The sequence below is a fragment of the Bactrocera neohumeralis genome, chromosome 6, assembly GCF_024586455.1.
Source record: "Bactrocera neohumeralis isolate Rockhampton chromosome 6, APGP_CSIRO_Bneo_wtdbg2-racon-allhic-juicebox.fasta_v2, whole genome shotgun sequence".
Lineage (NCBI taxonomy): Eukaryota > Metazoa > Arthropoda > Insecta > Diptera > Tephritidae > Bactrocera > Bactrocera neohumeralis.
The window spans coordinates 25,937,907-25,964,044 of NC_065923.1; the positions used below are offsets into that span (position 1 = coordinate 25,937,907).

General features: G+C 35.8%; 1 protein-coding gene across 3 annotated transcripts in view; it reads right to left on the reverse strand.

Moving 5' to 3' along the window:
* Nucleotides 1–5,322: 5,322 nt before the first annotated feature.
* The window catches only part of LOC126762951 (SEC14 domain and spectrin repeat-containing protein 1-B), a 55,073-nt gene continuing 34,257 nt past the window's right edge, over nt 5,323–26,138 (reverse strand). For all 3 annotated transcript variants that reach the window (XM_050480042.1, XM_050480043.1, XM_050480041.1), the window contains exons 7-10: nt 23,723–24,087; nt 19,373–19,986; nt 9,110–9,422; nt 5,323–7,247 (exon numbers count right to left, since the gene is read on the reverse strand). In XM_050480042.1, coding sequence (XP_050335999.1) covers nt 6,465–7,247; nt 9,110–9,422; nt 19,373–19,986; nt 23,723–24,087 — 2,075 coding nt within the window. In that variant the 3' untranslated portion in view covers nt 5,323–6,464. The remainder of the gene's footprint in view (nt 7,248–9,109; nt 9,423–19,372; nt 19,987–23,722; nt 24,088–26,138) is intronic.

Here is a 26,138-nt window from a genome sequence, read left to right on the forward strand (position 1 = left end):
ACTTCTGCAGTGGTATATAGATCTTAACGGAGAACATTTTGAAAGACAATAAAGCGATTTTCGATGATTAAAATTTGTTTTTGTTCTCTAATCCCGAAATATAAAAGGTAACCTACGTATTTGTGACTAATTTCTAGAAGATCTGCTAAAGAAAATGTTTACTTATGAAAATCGTTCTTGACTCAAAGTAGACTAATGTATGGTGCAACAACTAATCGGATCATTCCATCTAAATTTATTTTAGACCTTATGTTATTGACTTTTCTGACGTCGCGTTAGCGAAATTTTGAAGCTTTCAATTGTCAAATTAGTATGTGTGTTAGTTTCTTCTCCTCGACTTAACTCGAAATTTGCAGCCACTTTAGACAATCTTGACTTTAATCAATATTTCTCATATATTATGCTTGTCTTGGCAAATATGTGATGATGACTTGAAGCTTGGAGAATTTGTGTTCGGCTAAACCAAAAATTTTAAAGTGACTAGTTTATAAAAAACGAGTCACTCACGATTTTTGCGAGACATATGAATATGCATTAATTTATCCATACATATACATATGTATACATAAGTAGAGAAATAATGTTCTTCCATGCATTCACACCTAAGGACACATGTAGCTAATATTTAACGAAAAGGAAAACAACAATAACAAAAGACACGTTTGCTGCTGTTCATCACTTGACCCATCACTCAAGTGCCACTCATATGAGCCTTCTCTTTGTATGCAAATTTCCAGCGCTAAGACCTGTTCTTCACACCACGGCTGCCCCTCTAAATGATAAGCGCGCGCACACCGCTCCCAAGCGTTAACAAAACGTGCAGTTAACAGAATTTCTAAGCCTTTAATGATGGGCTGATTTTTGTTGTTACCGCGACTGACGACGCGTGGTGCATGGTTAGGCCATTGGTGGACTCGTGAGGCGATATTTTTGCATGCCTTCTTAGCCTTCTAGTTGTGACTTAAGTGCTTCCTTTGTACTTATTAATAAGTATGTCTGTTGAACCAGCATATATAGTATATAGCAGTATATATGTAAATATATACATATATACATATGTATGTATAATGCATTCAAATTATCCTCGCTCTACCCGCTGCACCGCTATTTTGGCCAACAATGACGATCGTCATCACTCCTTGGCATTTTATGCTTTTATGCTTCGATCCAACAGTCACGAAGTGTTGCAACGCGACAGCACAACAAAAACAACAATAAATATGTAGAATAATATGAGGCGCATGGCGCTCGAATATGCCGCAGCTTTGAGGTTTTATAACAACAGTAACCGTATTGAAAGCGATCATTGTGCAGCAACATTGACGCGGCATTTGTAATATGAAGTACAGTGGAGGCGTGTATATTAAGAAAGGTTGTTTTGAAATGATATTCAAATAGAACTAAGAAAGACGGCAGTACTGTAGTACAAAGCATGAGTTTAAAAGTGGAAAAAAGTTATTGACTGCAACGGAGTTGTGTAACGCAACGAATTTCCGTTACGTCGTCCGTACATGGTGCCGCCATTGGTAATGTTAAACTGATTTCATTTTTTTTTTAATGTTGCCACCTGTTTGTAAATATCAAGTAAAAGAAATCAGAATTCAGACTGCACAATATGGGCTTCAATGTGAACAGGTTAAGCAAGCTCAGAGTTAAAATTTTTTTGTGAAGAGTTGCCACTTATTTAAAAGTTTTTTGAAAAAAATTGTTTGCAATTTTTTTTTTTTAATTTCTAGATAAATGAATTCACAATAAGATATACATAAAAGTAAAATGTTGCCACCTGTTAATTTTTTTCCATTCAATTGGTTACCATATGTAAATATTAGTACCTACTAGAAAAAATTTCAATCTAAAGATTTTTAAGAAAAATTTTATATCTGACATTTTTCGACAAGTGTTGCCACTGTTTTCGAAAAAAATAAATAAATGATATACTCAAAAAAAAAATTAATAATTTAAATTTTGATATCAAATAGGAAATATTTGAAAAAAAAGTTAATAAAGGTGTATTGAGACCAAACTAGTATATCAAAACAGGGTTCAGAAGATTTATAGCTAATTTTTTTTAATAATTGTCACCATCGAAGAATAAGCTCTTAACTCATTTATAATTCTAGCAAAAATTTTTGAATAGAAGCGACGGAAGTTTGGTAATATAAAAGTATTTTATTTATGTAGAAGAGATCTTTGAAGTGTCAACGAAAGATGAGAAACGGGTGACTAAAAGAAGGCTTCACAGGCAGTTCAGTAATAATTTTAAGGCAAGGACTGTAAATTAAATATTAAACTGAATATCTCAAGGCTGTGTGATCTCTTTTTAGCCTTAAATCCTTCCCCTTGGCGAGTGACACAGTATCTAAGGCAATAAAATGGACTTCATACATATGTCGAGTTTCGATTAAATACTCCCGTATTTAGGTTTTCATCAGTTTTTTACTCTCAACCTAAAATAAAGGATTTCTTTCACAAAACGACCTCACTAACCTTACTTAAATTTATATGCAGCTGTGTACGTACATATAACACCGAAAATTGGTGTTTGTGCGTTCATTGCAAAAACGATCGAAACATCGAAAAACATCGCTAGTCTCACTTTAGAAAACGCCTAAAGGTATGCAACGAAAAAAGTGATCGTGGTAACTCTCAACTTCAACTCACGCACACATTAATGGGCAGATACACAGTAAAAATGTTCAACTAAAATAACAGGAAGTTGTATAAAACGTAAGATCTTAGGGGCCAGATCTCAATGTCTGATAGCAGCCAGATTTCAGTTAAGTCCTGGTTAACTTAACCAAAATTCTTCTTTCCTTTATAGAGCCTTTGTTTTAACCATAACTTAACAAATGACTGCTAACCAGACACTGAGACACGATGTTAAAAGAAGGAAATTATCGGATATTAATAAAACCAGACGCTTTAGATGCTACATATTAACGTTGAGGAGGAATATTAGTTATTCTAAGCCAATTTGGTGTGATACATTAATGCAGTGTTGAAGTTAACTTATGTAAGTCGTAAAAGCCATTTGATTCTTTGCTGTTTTAAGTCACACCTATTTCTGATTAAAATCTCCTTTCAGGAATTGAGGATTCTCTAAGTTTTATGACACTTTCTTGTAGAATATAGAATATTTTTTGATATATACTTATTTCATCACAGTACCAACCTGACTCCAGTTAGCAAAATATTATAAAATGTTGACTTAAATTCAACTAGTTCTAAGGCAACAACTAACCCAGTGGTGCCTTCTAGTGTACAGTGGTATCTAGTTTGTCAAGTTTGAGCTTTTTACTTTTGTTTTCTTAGATCATTTTCCAATTAAGTTCTAGTATCTAATATCTTTGGTACGAAAAGTTTATAAAAAATTCTTTTAATAAAATTTCATATCAACTAAAATATGTTTTTCATATGAAATTGATTAGCTTTAAAAGAAATGAGAGAGAGAGAGTAAACTGAATTTCATTTTAGACCATGGTCTTCCAGCGTCTTTAGAAAAGTTACCACACGCCATAAATAGTGCTTTTAGGGATGAAATGATTACTTTCAAGTACGATAGACTTGATATATCGATAGACAAAATATCGAAAGTTATCGATTTTTCGTTTTCAAATAATGTATTTTTACTTTAATTACATATATAATTTTAAATACCGTCATTAAAATATTTCAAATATCATTATTAACAAATTATTGAAAATAATAGAATTCAGGGATAAGTTCCATTCCAAAAATGTTATCGAAAATGTAGAACTTGCCCATACATTTTTCAACTATTGCCTTTCATTAAAAAATAATTATAATCGATATCAACAAAATATCGAAATTTATCGATTAAATTTTCAAATAATGTAATTTTTAAATTTAATTGTACTATAATTTTCAATACCGCCTTTAGAATATTTCTAATATCAATATTGAGAAACTATCGAAAATAATCGATTTCATTTTCTATTAATCGACTAAAATTTTCTAAGTGTTGATTTGAAGAAAGATGGACTTGTTATCAAGTAAACTTAAAAATGTCATAGATTTAAAATTCTGAACCTCGGAATCAATTTATTTTCATTTCAACACCTGTTCTGTATTCTAGTTCAATTTGAAAAATGGAATCCAAAAGGGAGTACTACTAGAACTCAGGGATAGATTATCGAAAATCCAAAACTTTTCCCATATATTTTTAAATTATGAATAATTAAATTGCCTTTCAATAAAAAAAAAATATCATAATAATCAATATTAATAAAATATCGAAAGTTATCGATCTTCTTTTTTCAAATAATGTACTTTTTTAATGTAATTTAAAATTTTAAATACCGTCATTAGAATATTTCTAACATCAATTTTAAAAAAATATCGAAAATAATCGATATATTGTGTTAAATGCACAATTTTAAAGATGATATCAGCATATTTCCAATATCAATATTAAGAAATTATCGAAAATAATCGATTTCATGTTCTATTAATCGACTAAAATCTTCGAGATGTTTATGTTTTAAGTTAGACACAAACAAAATTTTAATTGTCGTCAATAAAATAGTTTTGTAACAATACTAAAGAATTATCGAATTGCTATTCGATTAATCGACTAAAATCTTCTAAATGTTGATTTCTTGCGTTAAATGCTCAGCTTTAAAAATGACATCAAAATATTTCCAATATCAATATTATAAATTTATCGAAAATTTATTCGATTTCATATTCCATTAATCGACTAAAATCTTCTAAAAGTTGATCCTTCAAATTAAAAACATATAAAATTTTAATTGTCGTCAAAAATAAAATAATTTTGTAGCAATACTATAGAATTATCGAATTAATATTCGATTAATTGACTAAAATCATCTAAATCTTGATAAATTGTTATCACATTTTAACTGCTAAAATGTGTTTTTTTGCCACCTTAAAATTGCACACTGCAAAAACAGACACTATACAGTTATAAAGCAGTCCCAACGATTATATGCTGAAATTCCTTAGAGATGTGTTAAATAAAATTATAATTGTAAATGCCGCAAAAGTATGGGATAAGTAAATTTTAAAAATTTTCAAGTTTTCTAAATTTATTTAGTATAATTTTGTATTTGTTTCATGCATAATTAAAAGTGTTTATTTCAATTATTTTATTTTTATTATTATATAACAATATGTATGTTGTGTAAGCATATTTCTTAAATAAAAATTGACTAAGTTTTATCAAATACATTTCTACATAAATATGTGTAGTTGTAGCTGTCATAATTTTAAGTAATTTATTAAATTAATAATTAATTAATATAATAAATTAAAATAGTAGTAATTATTTTAGAAGTAATGTTATATAAATAATTATCACTAGAGTATGTAACGGCATAACATTTATACATATTTGTTGTTTTTGCTAAATTAAATTTCGTAATTCTCCGGCATTAATATATAGATAAGGAATCAAAAGGTAAATTTAGTAAATACGAAATTCGAAATAATCAGCAAATTAAACTGTAAAGTAATCAGCAGAAATTAGTTGCATTAAAATTGCATTCGCAGGCATTTCTTGGTCATAATTGTTTGTAGCTATTTTTTGATTATTTTTTGTTTTTTTATTTTTGTTTTTGTTTTTATATATATTTTGTTTGTATGCATGGGCTGACCACTTTGGGCAAAAAATAGTAAGACTTTGTTCATAATTTTAAAAATCAAAAAGATATTTTTCAAAATCTATGGCGTCCTACTCAAAGTAATGCCTTTTGGCGCTAATACACTTGTGTCAACGTTTTTTCAATCCTCGAAACAGTTGTTAAAATCAATTTCAGGAATAATAGCCAGAATTGATAAAGAGCTTAAGTCTTACTATTTTTTGCCCACAGTACAATTTCTATATTTTAGCGCTTTGGTGCTGCCAAATGACGCCAAAAGCCAACCAGGCATGTATTTGGCACTTGTATTTGCTTAAAATTTCCAAAATAAATAAATTATAAGTTTTCTAGAAACATACTTATATATTTTATGCACATAAACAAAAATATTTATGTAAATTTCTTCAATGATTTTGCCGCAGTCATTTACGAAAATTTATGATTAAGCTACTTTACAAAAAAACAAAAACAAAAACGTATACAAAAACAAAAAATACATACATACATACAAACAACTGCTTATTTACTCAGTAGTCATTTCCGACTGCTCGAGCGCGCCAAGGCAACAATAAAGTGCGGTTAAGTTCATGGTTAGTTGCTGCCTATCAGCAAATAAATAGCAAACTAATTTAGCCAAAGCAAATAAATTTTCGAAAATATGCTCGGATATTGTGTTCACACATTTCGACATACATACACACTTAAAATATGTATATTTGTGTGGGTGTGTGTGCATGCAAAGCGCTGTTGTTGTATATTGAGCGCAACCAGCGTTGGCGTTGGTGTTGGCATTGTCGCTTTGCGGACGCCACCAACGCCCCCGCATGCACTCACGCATTTCACCTATAGAAAGCCCTTGATGGTTTGCTTGGTTATGTTCTCATAATATTTGCTGCGACGCCAGGCCGCATTCGGTTTTTGATTACTACTCGTATTGCTAGTGTTGTTGTTGTTGTTAGTATTGCTGTTATTGTTATTGTTATAATTGGTTTGCGGTTGCTGCTGTAGCTGTTGCTTTTGCTTTTGCATTTGCTGTGGCTCAGTACTTGAACACGTGCTCACCTCCGGCGTCACCGATGTGACCGGCACCTCCTCCGTTAGCACCTGCAGCGATGGCGAATCTGCTATACAGCTTGACTCCAAGTCGGACTCCGACTCGATTGGTATGCTTTGGTAGTTATAGTGCTCTACATCGCCGTCACCCGGTGTCGGTGTCACGCTTTGGCTGTGCAGCTCCTCAATGTCGGCGATGCTGCTGCCGTCGCCGTCGTCGCTTTGGGCGGGTGGTAAAGCATAGGCGCCACCATCATTTGGTGAATCATTTATGTTTTGTTGTTGGTGTAGCTCTTGTCGTTGTGGTGAGGGTGTGGAGTCTTGCTGTTGTGCGGATACAAAACTATGTTCGGTACCGTCGTAGGACATATTAATGTCCGCGGGTATTTCAAATGTCGATGCGAAGGTGGAGTCATCGGCTTCGCTCACATCAAATGAGCTTTTATCGCAACTAATGAACGAGGAAGTGCGTCCGGACGCCGTTTGGTATGACGACGAATGCGAGTGTGGCGTGAAATTGCCCTCGGATGCGGTAACGAAGGAGTCATCTTCGGTGGAGCGTGAGTGCCAGTCCTGGAGAAGGATAGGAGAATTTATATTATTTTTGTTGAAAGTGCTTTTCGGAGCATTGTTTTATACTAAATAGCTTATAATTTTGGAAACGGCATACGTATTTTTTCCGAGACTCACAAGTTGGAAAGCTTAGTACGACAGCTAAATCTTACATAGTATATCATCTGATCAAATTTCACCCGGATTCATTTGATCCTGGTCCATTCAAACTGCACGCGCAAACCGAATCGGTAAAAATTGTTTTCCTACGTTGATAAATACAAACATTTTTTTTTTCGCGTGAAGTGAGATCTCTCTCGTGTTAATTAGTGTCAAAAGCCCCGAATCTTTTGCAAAAACGTCGCAAAAAATACTTGACAACGTAGCTGTGAACTCTATATGAACATTTATTATACAACAATCTAACGAATGGCGCTCCAACACTGAGCCGAAGTCGAAAACAAAAACAAAATTCACCGAAGGCACTGATGGTCATCTTAGCCGAGGCTTATAACAAGTGTGCGGAAAATTGGCATTACCAGCAGGAAGGGTATAATAAAAGTTTGTGTTAAAATATGTGAAAATATTTTCTTCTGTCAGTCCGGGTCAAATTTGATCATATGGTATGAAATCATATATATTTTCTCGCTTAATATTTCATCCTGAATGGTATATTCTAAGTCAGTTTTAATTGAAATTTCTATTGAAATATGTGAAAATATGTATATTTTTTTTGTCAGTCCGGGTCAAATTTGATCAGATGGAATGAGATCATATCTGAGTGTTTTCTCGCTTAATATTTCATCCTGGATACTATATTCAGTTTTAATTATTATTTTTAATAAAACCTTCATTTGACTTCATTTGTTTTAAATTTTTTAAGATTGGCATGATTTTTGGCAATCTTTAGAGAACTTTGTCTTTTTCTGGATAAACGCATTGCTTGAACAAGGATTTTGGGATAATGACAAATTAGGTTATTTCGAAAAACCTTGCTTCCGCGTTTACCATATACTCCATCATCAGAGCCCTAGCGACAATTTCTTGTTCTTAGATCTCAAAAAATTCTCACTGGGAAGAAATTTTCTTTGAATGAAGAGGAGATCGGCGAAACTGTGTCTTATTTGGAAGCAAAGCACAAATCGTACTACAAAAATGGTATCAACAGTTGGAGAGTCACTATAAATTTCTTTCAACGGAACTTTGTTGAAAAAAACTAATTTTGCCAAAAAAATGTGTGTTTACTATGGTAGAACGGGACCATTTATTCTCTTGTTTATTTGCACTCTCGTTTTCGTTATTTCTTATCCCTATTTGCCTATCCACACTCCAGCATTGTCGTACTTGTGCGTGAAGCAGAGAAAATATGTCAGTGGTTTGCTGGTTATTGAAGCACCTTCAAATATTATTCCCCGATTAATATGATAGATAAGAAACCGTCAATCTTGGTCCTCGAATAAGCATTTCACGAAACAGGCGGTTGTATGTTAGCGGATCAATACGGCCAAGGACTGTTATTGCGGCAAACTAACCCTGTTTGAATCGGTGAGTAGTATTTGGTATTCTCGAACAAGAGTCTTTCAAAACTCCTGTTTCAGTAAAACCGGCCTAAAAAAATGTATATTGGAGGTTAAAACCTCATCAAAGTTCACAGTAATAGTTTCCTATAAAATATAAGGGGATCATATATCCATAAAAAAGAATGGTAATGGCGAAAATAACCTCCAAATAGTGGTACTATACCGATTTCACGACAAAGGTTGAGAAAAACATGTCGGTGAAAAACTTTTTCGAATACCTCGAACTCGAATTATTCCTAAAATTTTTTTAAATTCTACTTTACTTAACTTAATATTATTAAATATGTATTGCATCCAACTCACCTCACTACTGTAACTCCGCATAGCCTCGCGCTTCTTCTCAGCGCTGCTTGTCGCATTCACCTCCAACGCTTCCGCATCCTGTTGCACGTCACGTATCGCAGCATCCAGCGATTCAGCCACCTCAGCGATCTCCTGCAACTTATGCGAGATCGCTGCACAGGCAATATCATTATTTCCCGTCGGTTTTATAACAATAGTATTGGAATCGGCGGTGCTGGCGCTATCGACCGTACCAACTGGACTGGACGACGACTGTGTTTGCGTATCGCCGGCCGAACTGGAAGCATCCGTTGCCAGTTCATCAACTGTAATGCTAGAAGCAATTTCAACATTTTCATTAGCAACCACATTAGACGTGTTCAAAGTTGGTTCTACTAAAGTTTCGACTAAAATATCTCCATTTGCTACAACAGTTGGTGCTTCAACTCCATTCTTATCGCTGTCATTAGCGTTAATTAGTGAAGTATCATCTGGCACCTGCCCTAACTCATTAGTCTCCTCTAAAACTGCGCTAATTTCCCCCACCTTCACCACATTTACACTCTCATCAACTGCAGTTGCAGTCTCATTTGGCTTTTCGACAACTTCAGCTGATTGAGTGTTGACCTCAATTTGCTGCTCGTCAACGCTGTCAAATGCTTCTACCCCATTCCCGTTATTTGTGTTATCCTCCACACTTTCATCCGCCTCCCTATCGTTCTTGGCGCTCGTTTCAACATCTGCCACTGTCTTTTCACTTTCAGTCGTATTTATAGATTCTCCCGCTTCATTTTTGTTGTCACACTCATTCAAAGTGCCTTCCGTTGCCGTCGTGGAGCTATTTTCAAGTGTTACGGTACTTAATTCGTGTACCACGTTGCCATTACTTTGAAGCCCATTTGGCTGGGTAATTTGCGCGAGCTCTACTTTTTCGTCCAACGCGCTTTTTTGCTCGATCGCTGCAACTTGCTCTTCGGTCTCGGATTTTGAAATTTTTTCGACCGCGCTAACAGTATTTTCTGCATTTTCAGGTTTGTCTTCAAAGTGGTTTTCAGTTTTCGTTTGTTCGGTACCGCCGTTCGTCTGCGTGTTTTCATTTTCCGTAGTTACCGTTTCCGTTTCCGGTTCGGGCGATTCTTCGCTTTTTGCTTTCGCAAATAAATTACGAAATCGCGAAAACATTTTCGTTTAAAAAATTTAAATTTTTTGGTTTAAATTTTTTTTTTATAATTTCAGTTATTTTTCTTTCGTTCCAAAAGTCGTTAGTTTCGGTTAGCGCGTTTCGTAAGTGTGCTCCAAGCCTTCTTAGCTCGCCTGCTGTTATTCACTCGTGTTATGCATTAATATATTACTTGCCAAATGTGCTTTCTTTAACTGACAATTGTGCGAAATATTTTGAAGAGCATTAAAACGTTTCTATTTTTAACTAAATATTCGGAAGATTTATTATGTTGCATGCGTTTTCAGCACCACTGCTTTCAAGCTCTTTGAGATATTTTATTTTTTAATTTTCGAAACACAAATTTTCACCGGTAGCTCCTTTCTTTTGAAAGTAAGCAATGCAGTTTTATGCAACCCGCACTCTTTTAAAGCTTAACCTCGCCACGCTCGCGCTCACGCTCCCGCTCGTTTTTCTATAACCTTCCAACGGCCTGGTTATACGTCGTACGCCACGACACAACGGTAAATATTTATTCCCGTACTTGATTACGAATTGAAGAACCACGCTGGATCGCGCACTAAAATATACTAACTTGCCTATTGTGTCTGTCTGTCAGACTGCTCCTCGGCGAGCTCTAAATTTTTCAAAAATATTTATTATTAAACGCGTATTCCTGGCTGGTAGTGAATGCGGTGGCATTTTTGTTGCTATTTTATTTGAGTTTTGTATTTTTTTTCGCTGGTTCGTGAGTAGATGCGACGCGTGGATGGCTAAAATTATGTGACGTTTCTTCTGCGTTTCTTTTTTTTTATTTTTTTAGTATATTATTTTTTTATTCTTGTGTGTTTGTTTTTGTATTTTAGTAAAAGCGAATTTTGGGTGAAAGCAATTTTCCTGTGCGTTTTTTCCGGCGCTTTCCTTTAGTTGCATATATGTATATACTATATATATATATTTAAATATATTATATATATGTATTTATGTATTTACTTAGCATCGCTCAAAGCCAAAATCGTTTTAAGTTTATATTTATTGTTGTTGTTCTTTGGTCGGTTCTGCCAACAGCTGCACTAAACTTTAGCCAATTGAGATCAACCAAGAATATCCGTACTGACGCACTATAACTATAGTATTTATCTAAGACTATATATATATTATATTTATCTGTGTATGTTTTCATGTTTGCATAATGTTATCTAATTGCGGTTTCCTCCAATATTATATATGACTCGATCATTAATATATATAATATTTCTGAGCACACGTGCCATACATACATACATATAAATATATTATTAAAATGACCCACTAGGAAACAAAAATATTACAAAGACTTTGGATTTTTTAATAAAAAAAAATCAAATTTAAGCTGTTTAAGAAGAATTACAGAAGAAAAATTTGAGCAGGGTTGCCATCTGATTTTCACTTTGTTAAATTAATATACATAAGTGTGTGAGCTTCATTAGAAAAACAAATAAAATTTAAGATGTTTAAGAAGAATTATAGAAGAAAAATTTTAAGTAGAGTTGCCACCTGATTTTTTGCTATATTAAATTAGTATACATAATGGTGTGAGCTAGTGCAATATGCTCTACAGATCGTATGAAAATTATTGCTGAAGTTTCTTTTGGGGTTGCCACCTGTTTGAAATTATTAATTCCAACAAATTGACAGTCTGAATTTAATATTGCTATTTCGGTATTAAATGTGCGGTAACTCATATAAAAGTATCTTTAAAAAATATTTGGCTTAGACTAATTTCCAACTGTTGCTTTTGCGGACAAATTTTTTTGTGTAGAGCTGCCACCTGTTTTTTATGATATTATACGAAATATAATCGGGATATCCATAGAGCAATATGGGCTTAAAATCAAACAGATTGTAGAAAATTTGGTGCTGAAGGTAATATTTAGGGTTGCCACATAATTGAATATATATTACTAGCAACGTTATAACCCGAATTATATATTTCAATATTAAATGAAAGGTATCTCATAACAACGCATGAGTTCCCTTGCATTCTAAATACATCACTTTCTAAAAGAGCAGAAATAATATCCGCCTGATAAAGTAGCTTTCAACTCTACATATTGAGGCTCTACGTATGACCCGACCTGGTAGGATATCTTTATCAGACACCGAAGGTATTACTTGACGGGATTCAAAACATCGAATTTTTTATTGCCTTATTAAATTCTACAACACCTCTAGAATATTGTCCTAAACTTGCAAGTTGATCTAAGTAATAGTTTCGTAGATATAAACTTGAGAACTTGTGCGCTGTGCGCTAGCTGGACTAAGATTTTTTTTCGATTACATTTGAAAAAAAAATGTCGCGAAATTTTTACTGAAGTTTTAATTTTCTTGTGAAAATGTCTGCCATAAATCCAATTATCAGTTTTTTCCTTCGTCCAAGTTCTAAGTTAAAGTTCTAACCAAAACACGTATTTTTTCACTTTAAATGATCCTGTAAAGAGTTAACCTGCCAACGCGGGTGCATCTTTTTTCCGAGGGGTCATCGGAAATGGCGTCGCAATGGCCGAGTTTAAAATATCTTTTTCCAAAAATTTCAGAATTTCTTTGCTAATATGTTTCTAACCTTAAAAAATTCTAATACAATATTTCATTTTCATGTGAAAAAAAAATTAGAAATGATGCTGTTTTTTACACGAGAAAACTCATGTAACCCCTTAAGAGAACACGTCACCGTCAGATGATAATGAAAATCAATTAGACCGCAGTATACCATATGCAATATACCCCATATACTCGTATGCATATGTAACACAGACCTTAGCTGGAAAAACACTTTTTATTTTTTATTGAGAATTTTGCCTAATGTATTACTATTCCACTTTCTTAGTACCTCATTGTCCAATGAAGCTCTCTATATTAAAAAAATATCTACGGAATGTTTTAGTCTTCATAAATCCTAAATATATCTGTAGATAGATAGACTAAGTGGAGTGAATTTAAATATTCGATGTTCTTGCAGGGATTCTGATGAATTTTTTTTCGGAATTACTTATGTAGATATATATACATACATACGTATGCGTTTCACTTCGTTCATTCATTAGCGAGGTATAGTTCTTGTCCCTTTTTGACTGTACGAGGTTTGTACAAAAAGTACTTGTATTACGAATTTTGAAATTTCCCGGGCTACGTGTACTCGATTTTCGATTTTTTTATTGCGTCATATCCATAACTTATGTTGACAAGGTCGACCATTTTCAATGTTTAGTTAATTGTTGACAGCTATTTCACTTGGACGCGTGTTCGATTGTTGCTTATTCCACAAAATGGATCAAATAATCTGAATGCATATGATGAAGTTACCTTGAACAAAAGCAACGTTTTATGGTACAAAATGTTCTCGAAAAGATATGAAAGACGAAGACCGCGCCGGACGCCCGAAAATTTCAAGAAAAGACGACAACATTAACGAAGTGTGTTGACCCATTGTCAAATCGCTATTCGAGGAATTGCGAAGGAACCAAACATATCGATTTTCACGTGCCTTTCGATTTTAACCGCTGATTTGGATGTGAGTCAAGTCGCGAAATTTGTGCCCAAATTGCTCACTTTCGAAAACAGCGCCGTGTTGACATTGCTCAGGAGATGTTCGACAAAGTCCGCGATGACTAGAGTATCATAACTGGTGACGAATCAGCGTTTATGGTTATAATATGGAAACCAAAGCTCAATCATCTCAATGGAAGCTGCTGCATGAGTTAAGAGTGAAAAAAGTGCGCCAAATTTACTAACAGTTTCCTTCGCTTGCAGGGGCGTCGTGCATTATGAGTGCTTGCCAAAGTGTCATGCGGTTTAATGTGGGATTTTTATTTTTTTCTCAATGCGAATTCCTTTTAAATTTTTACAAACGAAAATAACGCTCACCATCATTTTTCTTATGTTTGTCTTTGCTTTCAAACTTATTGCCAGAAGAGCGACATTCTCATTTCTAAGCAACTCATATGGGACTTTCCCGACTGTTGTTTGCTCAGCCTTGTCCCACCCATAATTATACCGAACACATTACTGTTTATTAATTGCTCATAAATATTAAAGTTAGAACCCTTCTCACACTCAATCAAAAGATAGCTTCGAATCACGTAACTCTATTTAATTACATTTACAGTACACGTAGCATAATTTCGCTATAATCAACAGTTTGGCGTCTGAAAGGTAGTCAATAACCTCAGCCTACAGACAGACTGGCTACTGTTCTATCACAAACACATATATACAAACATATACATACATATTATATGTTTGCAGTAGTGTTTATTGACATTCTGGTGGTGTTGGTGGAAACTCATCGTAAAAGTGCAATAAACGCAAATTAATGCTTAAAGTGTTGTATGCATGGTTTACTAATGCGCAACCACAACAACAACACTCAGAAAAGACAACATAAACGAAGGTTTAGTAGGAAATATGCCATGTCCACTGTTTTATAAGGACAGAACTATGTGTGCTTGTAGGAAAAAGAGTCTTTGAGTCAGTTTTATGTCAGAAAATTTTCTGAATTACTCATTGAGATAGAAAATTCGCAATTTTATTTTTTTCAGAGTCGAAGAGTATAGATAAAATGATATCACAAAAAAGTCACAGCTTTCACCCCTTTTGACCCCATCTAAGTGCTAAGCGATTAATTTAACTTGATCAATCTAAATATTGATATGTGGAACATTTTGAACGAAATAAGCCACCTTCCATTTGCCATTCCTCTGCTCGTTCTGCTCTCTGTTAATTTTTCGAGTTGAGCTCGTATAAGAGAGTATACCACTACATACCTCAAATACCTTATTAAAGAGGTATAGTCGCTATATTCAGTGCTACCAAGTTGTCTTTTGCATATTTTAGATCAGTTTCCCCATTATGAATGGTTCAAAGGGTACCCCAGTTGTATCTTTTTAAGATTTTTGACTTAATTTTGATCGGTCAATAAGTATGACAACTATATGCTATAGCATATGAACAATTACAAATTGCGGAAAGATATCTGGTCAAAAAGGTTTTCCATACAAGAACTTGATTTTTATCGATTAGTTTATCTGGCAATTGTATAGCCGATATCAGCGGTTTCGAAAAATTAGCCGTTTTTTTCGATTGCTTGCTTCAATCTCATCAGTTGTTGACAGTAAAATGTAGAATCAATCGTTCGACCAGGCTGGAGCAGCACATAGTGCATTATTTCTTTCCAATCCCACAAACACCTTTCGGGGCGTCAATCCTGGCTTTGCGACCATTTGTTGAGCTTCATCACGCTTGGACCATGCTCTTTTTCGCACATTATTGTCATATCCATTTTTCGTCTCTTGTTACCATTCGCTTCAGAAATGGTTCGATTCGTTTCGTTTCAGCAAAGAAACGCAGAAGTTAATTCGGTCCCCTAAATTTTTCACAGACAATTCGTGTAATACCAAAACATCGAGCTTCTTTTTGCAGCCAGCCTTTTTTAAATGGTTCAAAACCGTTTGAGGATAAAAGTTAAGTTCTTTAGCGATGTCATGGCTGCTTATGTGACGGTCCTGGTCAATCTTTTCCATAATTTTATCAACTTTTTCAACGATAGGTCGATCAGAGCGTGGTGCATCTTTCACATCGAAATTTTCAAAACGGAAGCGAGCGAACCATTATTGTGTTACACGAACTCATACAGAATCGTCTCCGTAAACTGCACAAACTTCATTGGCTTGCGTGGCAATTTTCCTTTTTTATATAAAAATTTCAACATATAACGAATTTCTTCATTCACTCACTCTGTTCACTCATTTTTGAACAGCTGTAACTTTTTTTCAACTTCCCAGAATTTATTTTTTTTTTAAAGGCCTAAAATCTCACCATTCCAACACTATATGGAAAGACACAATGTGATTAGCAGCACAGAAGATATACGACTGCAAAGACATCTATTGACAAAATACGAAAAGACTTTTTCGACTACACAATATATAGGCGGACAGACAAATGATCATGGATAAATTTACTCTGCTCACACAGTGATCATTTACCTTTATACACAAGTATATACTTCATATGGTCTCCGACTTTTCTTTTGGCTGTTACAGACTTTGTGACACACCAAATACTACCCACCTCATGATATAAAAATAACAAAAAAATCAATTGCATGCCAATTCATTAATTTCCTACAAGGCAGCTTATGTATGTTTTTTTCTTTTAGTTCCTTCACATGGTTCTACAAAAGTTATGCAATATCTTCATAATTAATTCATTTGCGTGCGGCGACGAACAATAATTTTAACTTAGGTTCTGGAAAAGAGGAACAGAACTCAATGCGTGAAGGAAGTAAAAGAAAGAAAGCATGTAAATATGTAAATGATGCACACGCGTGTGGGAAGAACATGCGGAAGCAGACATATTGTAGACACACATTGAGCGCATTCTCTCATAAGTGCTTATGTATGTAAATTTAGGTCTGTATGTACATATGTGTGTGTATACGTGAAGTTAAATATGGCACTAAAAATGTCACTTTGCTGGATAGGCCACCGACAAAGGTGTCTAAAGCGATAATAATCGAAATCGAATTGGTGTTTTGAACGCATTTCATTTGTCTTTGCTCAGAAGAGTCGAATGTGCGACAAACAATTGACCGTGTGTGGTCTTTACAATTTGTATTAAAGACGCCAATGAGATGATGAGGGTTAAAGCATAATTTTTGTCAGGCATTAGTAATATTTAATACAAACACTTTTGTTTATAGTTACAGGAGTGGCTGTGGTGGCGCTTCAAAGCAGATCACTAACATTTTTCTCTATTCTATGTAGAATACAATAAGAAAATATTGTAGTTTATTAGGTAAATTAACCGACCAAGCTTTTGCATCCTACATTATGAAAATACTTCAAATCGAATTAAAGTTATTGAATTAGAAACAAAAATCCTTTATGAAAATTTTTATTCTGATTTTTATCGATCCATTTGCATAACAGCATATGCCTTGATAGTCCAATCTGAAAAAATTCGTTCCATCGACTGCGATAATCGGCGTTGCCAATGTGCAAAGGACCATAATTCTTCACTTCTAAGACCGACCCATCAGATATTGCGCCATATAGCAGGACGGAATGATGAAATACTTGTACAAGTTTGGCCTTTGTTCGTCGTGACAGGACTTTACTTTTCAATTGCCTACTCAGTCCGAAGTAGTACCTGTTGGCAAAAGGAGTTCAAAGCTGAAATTAATTGAAGAAGTGACCCGATAGGGAGTCGCCTTGTCTGACCTGCCTAACGGAGCTTTTGGTATTGCTCCACGTCAGTCTACATAGTCGTATTAATTTTGCGAGGATACCATTTTCAGACTTCGCGGCATAAAGGCAACTCCTTTTCGTGCTGTCAAAACCAGTTTAGAAATGGACGAAGAGGTGATGCGTGTCGATTCTCTTTTCACGGGTCATTTCTAAGATCACATGGTAGCGCATGGTGAATATCTGGTCAGTTTTTGATTTTGTAGGCCTAAAGTCACACTGATAACGTCCATTCTTGACGGTGGGCTTTAATCTTTCACACAGTCTACTCGATAGAACCGTATAAGCAATGTTGAGGAGGTTTACTCCATGGTAGTTGGCGCAGATTGAAGGGTTTCCCTTTTTTTGGATTGGGCAGAGCACATTGAAATTCCAATCGCCGGGCATGCTTTCTGAGTAGCTGATGCATGCTCCTTATCAGTTCTTCGTCGCCGTATTTGAATAGCTCAGCCGGCAATCCACCGGCCCCCGTCGCTTTGTTGAACTTCAGACGGATAATTGCTATTCGAACTTCTTCATGGTCAGGCAATGGAACGTCTGCTCCATCGTCAAAGATTGGGGAATCGGGTTCGCCTTCTCCTGACGTTATACTTTCACTGCCATTCAGCAGACTGGAGAAGTATCGCCATCATAATTTCAGTATACTCTGGGCATCAGTTACTAGATCACTTCAAGGGATTCCACAAGAGTTATCAACTATACATACGAAAAAATAGTAACCCAAATCATTGAAGTTTTTTAAAAAACTGGCAAAAAGGCTCGAGAAGGACATTTTAAATCTAAGCTTGAGGATATACAGAAAGATATAATTTTAGACCATTTGTACCCGAAGCTTTTACGAACTGGTCTAATTTCATAGTACTGGAAGTTCTAAAACTAATCATTCAGTTTTAAACTAAACGATTTCCAATTATAACCTAAAAAGATTCGTCTATCTATCATTATGTCCTAAATATATGTGTTGGGAACTAATTCATTCCCAGTGGTACATTTAAGATGTTTTCTGCAAATCTTCAGCAAATTTTTCCTGTTTTTTTCTGATAATAGCGGTCGTTCTACATTTCAAACGAAGTTAATTAACACGAGATTTGAAAACCAGTTGCTGCATTATAAAAATATTGAGAAGCAGCTGCAGTTACTTTCTTCATACCTCTCCTTGCATAGCCCAGGAAACTGAAATGATGATTAATTTTCAAAAATGACACGCCCTACGTCAGCGAGCTACATGCGAACGGTAGCGATTTGAGCACGCGTCAATAACAACAAACGAAGTAGTTAACTTAGCCGACGGTCAATTGTCTTTAACACGCGCCGTGGGTGGCACAAACATGCGGCAACACTGTGACTACTCACTCACGACCACTTTTAATAGCTTTACCCGTACGTATGTATGTACGACATACGAGGTACTAGTTGAAACCGGTTGTCATGACAAGAATGAGAACCTCATGTTGAAATGCTATAAAAAACGCTTGTAGAATTTTGGTTAGCTTGAGTGCTAAGAAATGAGGCGTGAAATTAGTTCCTATACTAAGTAATCGCCCTTGCGATAAGCAGCGCATAAAACGGTTTTTCATGCACTTTATCTTCATAAAAGCTCAGCATCTCCGAAATATGTGTGTACCAAGAAGGCAGTGTAATAAAAAGTGTCACAATTCACACTCAAACCCGTTAAAACTAGTAGAAACGCCGCGCTAACCCGATTTGCAACAGCTGTTTCAACATTACAACTAAAACTTAACGCACCAACGAACTTCCCTGAAGCTGAAGCCACCAACCAACATAGCAACAAACATACATGGAGATATTTGAAGATAAAATTAAACTCTTTTTTATACGCACCTCATCCCCGTAACGGCATCCAAGACGAATGGTTCTTTCAAACGGGTTTTCAACAGTCGGCCCAACCGCACCATGCGACCCACTTCGAGCAGCAGCTGTTCGCGCACCACCAAATGTTTACGCAGCTGATCACGCAGCAGCGCCGCCGCACCGCTTGCGCCCCCCTTCGTCGTCGTCGTCGCTGCGCCATTCGTCGTAGTCGACTTGTCCGCATAGCCACCAATGCTGTGTGTAGTTCCCACTTCTTCTGCGCCATCGCGGCTGCTTCTTTCTACCGTCTCGTCTACTGTTTCTCTACCGCCGATGATGATTGGCGGCGATGCGCGTGTGTCCGATTCGCTGCTGATGCCGCTGCTGCTGTTCGGCGTCTGCTTCAGATTACGCACCGATAAGCGCAGCTCCTGCAGCTGTTGGCAGTACTCCTCAACGCTGCGATGGAAGACGGCCGAGACGCGCAAGCGTGTCATATGTTCCTGACTTACGGCCTGCAATCGGTGCCAAGTGTGCTGCAATTGCTGTGACATGCGTTGTGGTATTGCTTCGGCATCGAGGCGACAGGAAATGCGCAGCGCCTGTGAAGCTTCCAGTAATTGACAGCCATAGTTGTAGATGCTCTGCAATGTGGAATGCATGTATGTGTGTTTATTGGGGTGATAAATAGTTAGGGGATATGTAAATTGTATATATGTATGTATGTATGTAGAGAAGAACATATGTATGTATGTATGCAGAGAAGAACATGTGTATAGTATATGTATACATCCATATAAATCTATGTATATAGATAGATAGACTTCCTTAACATAAATTCTTGCACACGGAGTAGAACAGGTGATTTCAAAAAAGAGAAGGCGAAGCAGTAACAAGCGAACAAATGAGTCGACTCAATGGCAGGTGGAACAGTTTCTTCTTATCAGACAGTAATGGGAATGAGGAACTAAATTAAGAACAAGAAATATAATTAATGAACAAATATGTAAGAGTAATTCATAAATGTAAGCACTCGCTTTACATCTCGCTGATCATTCGCATATAACTAGTGAACCACTTTCTAACCTCACATTTGCATCGTAATTTTTCCACTGAGGCTCATACGGGTTCCGTGTCTTTGTTTCATTATAAGAAACACATATCTTTATCTAGAACTAGGGCTTCTAAGTACTCACTGCTTGATTGACATCCGTGCAATAAGGTTAAACAGTTTTCTTTTTTTCTGTAGGAAAGTTTCGGAAGTTTTCTGGGAAAGCACATTTCACCTCCTCAACTATCTAGGATGTCTAAACCCTTAGCAGTTTTATAACGGTTTTAGAATATTTCATTGATACATAAGTTTCTTCGTTTCAGACATTATGTCTTCACAAATGTCATGCTGAAAACGATCTAAGTGTGATATCCGATTGAGGCTCAGTTATTGCATCACCAATTGGTCGTTAACTAGAGGTTCCTATCATCATGGTCAGATGACGGACTGACAATCTTTATAAATTTTTGTCGCTGCTTATAAAATCGGTACAGATTTTCGCAAAACAGTACCGAATGGTTATTCTGCCTTGCTTAAATTCCGGATAACAAATAGCAAGCTACTTTTTGGCCGGTTGGTTTAAAAGGAGACGCTGAAGCGATAGACCTCAAGCAGCCACATTTAAACCATCATTTGACCCATTTTGCTTCAAGGTGATAACCAAATTAAGCTTTGTTCAGCATCTCAATATATTTAGAAAACAAAAACTGATTTTCCCTCTCCCTATTGCCCTATATTCCTTAGTTGGTACATTGGGAGCTGTGGTATATATCTCGCCTCTTCTGGCTGAATGCTAGCCTCTCGCAAAGATAATGTCTTCTTATCATCCTCCACGCATGCTTTACAGTCCACCGCTTCCACTTTTCCAATATTCTAAAAGTAGTATCTTAAGGGTAGGAGCTCTGTAATGTTCCCTAACTAGCTAACAAAGTGACTTTGTGGTATAGTTTGCCCCGTGTTGTTGTGTTTCAAGTCTTGTGGTTGCTTCAGACAAGCTCTGAAGGAGCTGAATGGTCTTGGCACAGCTTAGGGAAATTTTATACCCAGACGGTATTAACCGATTTATCTATTGAGAGTATGTTTGTTGCCAATGGGAATAACGTAACGCTGATAGCCTTTTTGGCCGCTTGGGTGTCCACTAGAAGGTTTATAGATTTATTGGTTAGAGTAGAAAACTACTTGGAACCTTCTGTTATGCCAACAATCTCCGAATGAAAGGCTGAATTATAGTATTTTAGTTTGAAACAGAAAAAGTCCGCTCCTATTCCTATTTCACAATTTGATTTGTTAGTGAATATGGTCGCCGTTGAAACTGTAGATCATAGAACCACTTATCTGCTCTTCTATGATTGCTAATTTACCGTGAGTTCATTAACAAGATCGCTATTGACACCAAGTCGAACTTCAATGGCCTAAATTCATGAGCCGGCGGCCGCATCATACTTCACTTGGGTATGTATTGGATATCGGATATCGAGGATAACCCTCAGAGCCTTTGTTGGTGAACGTTTTTTTATCTTCCTCTTTGTGTATATTTGTCTATTGCTTAGTATAGGACTTAAGCAGGCCAGTATATACTTATATTTCTGGTTAATGTCAAAAAACTTCTTGGTATTATCAGTATTTTCCATAACTATCCAAAATAATTTTTTTAAAGACTTTTTTTAAATATAGAGTTTTTCAATAGGGCACTACAAAAGTAGACTGATAGGGATGGCAAACAACGCCATATTTTTCCCGCTTTTTTGACATTTCTCTTCAGTAAGGTTTGCCATTTCATCATGGAAAGATATACGATACAACAATGATTTGAAAATATTAAAATTTACTACCGAAATTCGGAGTCAGTGGCCTTAATTTTTTCAATAAGAGCGCTACAATTTTTTTTTGTTTTTTTAATAACACAGAAATGGTTTGGGAAATTAATGAAATGATGTATTCCCTTGAGAGTACATTTGTGCGTACTTCCTGAGTCACCATTGCAACCCGAAAAAATTAAGGTTTGGTGCGGTTTATGGGCCGGCGGCGTCATTGGGCCGTACTTCTTCCATGATGATCAAGACCGGCATGTTACTGTGATTGGGAATCGCTACCGCTCAATGATAAACGAATATTTTTGGGCCGAATTGGATGATATGGGATTGAACCACAGTTCACAAATTTTCATATACACTTAATATCCTAAGAGGCTTTCATAACAAATATTAAGAATCATATTGAGTCTTTCTCCGAATATAACTGATTAATCAGGCTAATATAAAATTTACTTCCGCTCAAGTATTTCATACTTGTGGTCATAGTACGTATTATACCCCTTTTTTAATGATCTCATGATCACCAAACTGTCTCACGTTTCTAGCAACATCTAACCTCACTTCCGAGATCACTAACACCTAAATTGTTAAATTTCCATTAAATCGACAAAATTATTTAGAATTTTCCTCTTTAGATTATGCACATTGTTAAATCAACTGTAACAGGTGTGCGGTTGCGGTTAACAAACAAGTAACGGTACTAACCTAAGCTAGTTATACCACCTACCCCTGTCATAACATAGCGGCCGCATCGTCGTCTCCCTGCATCAAATTGGCGACAGCAAAACGCGAAAACGGCAAATTATTTTGTTGCGCTAAATTACACCATTCACCATATCAATGCGGTGCATGTAGAACCAGAATTACGTCGAACAGGTTCTGCATAATAAGAGGGACATAAATGCAAAAAAGTAATAATAACAACAACAACAAATGTGTGCAAGGTAAAAAAAAGACAGAGGAGAAACCGGTGATGAACGGAAATTGGACCGCTTTAACTCACTGACCATAACAATAACAAACCCACAATAATAACAAGAGCAACAACAACAACAACAAGTATAACAAAAACAAAAACAAAGCAATGCCAACAACTCAGGATGCAAAACATGATTACAAACTGTGATAAATCGCCTGCATACGGCTGACCATTAACAACACCTAACTGCAAGCCGGCAACAACAACAATAGCAACAACAACTACAATTTTATAACAAAAAAGCGACAGAGCGAAACCAAGTCAGCGGTAGTAGCGCACGGTGACTCCCAACTCCAACGGCAACTTGCCACACAGCTTGCCCACAGGCAACTTGCGGACCCACACACACACACATACATGCCTATACATAAACACACTTACACATATACAGCCGTATATACAAATGCATAGCCACATTCCCTCAATGAGCAACTGGACTGAATGGCTTTTTGTATTCACTGTGCTTATCACACACACACAACCATACATCTCCACACATACATACATACATGTAAGTAGTATAGTTGTCGACTTACCTTTCCAGTTTCTTGAAATGTCTGCAATTCATCCTTCTGCACCTGTATCTCGTGTATATTACAGCCGACGTGCGAATGGCACTTGATCATGACATTGTACAAATCCTCCATCCATTTAATGGCCATACGGCCATCCGCTTCGTATGTGTAAATGTGTGTCACTTGTTCCAAGGTGAGTTTCTGCAGTTCAACGCTGTCGCCGAAGATGTTGCGGCGCGCCAACGTCGTGTCCAAAATATCGCGCACATTGCCGATATCTTCGCTGTAGTCGATGTGTAGGTCACGGCCAAGCGCATCTTTCACCGGCATCGCCAGCATATCGCTGAGCTTTTCGCCCTCCTTAACGAGTTCGCGTTCCAGGTTGCCTGCCAGCCGATTTGTTTGTGCCGATTTTGTGAATTACGTTTTTTGTGTGTTCAACACAATTGGGCGATTAATTGGATTCCGGTGAAATGTTGTGTTGAAAAATGTTTACGGTTGAAGGGCAGAAGAAAATGAAAGAAAAAAGCAAGTAACATGCATATTTTTAGTGAAATTTTGTGCGCAAAAAATACACTTAAGAAAGTTATGTACAACTTATGCTTATCGGCAAATTGAGAGTTTTGTTTCAAGTCACGGTTTTTTTAGGGAGAAAATTTTACAACTTGGCCTTATTTCAAGAATTTTGAGAAAACTTGAAATTACTTAAGGCTCAAGTGTGCGTGCTGTAATTAAACTAAATAAGGAGGAAATCTTAGTCTTTCGAGCTCATCTCTCCAATATATTTCACGTAGTAAAGAAGTTTTAATTGAAAAATTAAATTTGATAAGAATATGGTATAAATATTGAAAGCACATCTAGTGTAAAATTAAAGATTCGTTTTTTTTCATATTTTGGTAGCTTAAACCCTTAAAAATTGAATGATAAAGTTTTGAACGAATCTCGAAACATCAACAAAGGATCTCATCACTACCAACTTTTTTCGAATATTCTGTATACATTGTGACAAAAAAGTAAAAAGGTAGTAAATAAAACTAATTAATTTTTCATCAGCATTTGTATTGTCCTCTTCAAAGTAATCCCCATCAGATGTAATACACTTATGCCAACGATATTTCCAGTCCTCGAAATACTTTTCATAAGCACTTTTTGTGATGGCCTTCAGGTCCTTCAGCGAATTTTGTTTTATCTTTTCGATCTACTGAAAACTGGTTCCATTGAGCGGCAATTTATGTTTATGGATAAAGAAAAAATCACACGGAGCTAAATCTGCTGAATAAGTTGGTTGATCGATGGTATTAATTGCATTTTTTGCATTAATTCGGCTATAATCATGGCTTGATGCGATGGTGTAAATTCCATGAATTGTTCCTCCACAATACCGGCCGTTTTCGACGGATGTTATCACGCAAACGCCTCAATAGAACTCCTAGTTGACCCTTTGTTCTTCCGGAAAAAATTCATGATGCACCAATTAAGCTAAAATCTTTTTCCTATGGCTATTGATTCTTTTTAACCCATAAACTCGATAGAATCATTTTTAGCTCACCCTTATACATACAAGTATATACTTTTATTTATCGTGAAATATAGGGAGAAGATCGGTAACAATTTCTCCCGGGCGCGGAATGTATAGCAGACCGGGTTCTCTGCCACAATTTTTAGCAAATATTTTCTTCAAAAATTCTACACAATCATTCCCTAGCCTCGGTTTTCTGTGTATGGCCCTTTCTTTTTCATGGCTTCATATTTCCACCATTTCCTTTTTTGTGGCTTTTTTGTTGTATATCTCCCTGTTTTAAAATCTTTACCTCAGTAATTCTTACCAGTACACCAGTACAAGTACAATATGTATTAGTTTCAGTTTAATTGAAATTGTTATAGAAGATAAGCGCAGTTGTTTTTTTTAGAGCAGAATGGGTTGTTTTACTGCTAAACTTTTCATTTCGGGATGTTCTATTACTATTCGAGCCCTTATTCTATGTCATTTTGAGAGAATTAAGACTTCTACTTCAATTTGAAAAGATAAGCTGAAGTAAAAAACACCAAAAGTACGCCTCTTTTCAAAGAAAATCTGTTCCCCAAGTCTGAAAAAAAAAATCAAAATAGGAATGCAGTTTCTGATTTAAGGTCCATCTATCCTTCAGCTATCAATCATCAGGTATGATTACAAACATACTACTATGAATACATTTTCATGGCCTTTATAGCAGAGCTGATATGTTGAGATCTATATTTTCGATTCACTCCAACAACCCAGCTTATATTTCTCTCAGCAGTAATTAAGAGGAATGGCGGAACTGGCAAATAAATACATTGAATCGTTAGTCTAACAAATTTGACTGCTTTGAGGCCACAAAATAATGTGTGATAATAATTTTTATATGTCGATTCAGTGGAATTTTATAAATAATTTTGTTTCCTTGTATGAAAAAAT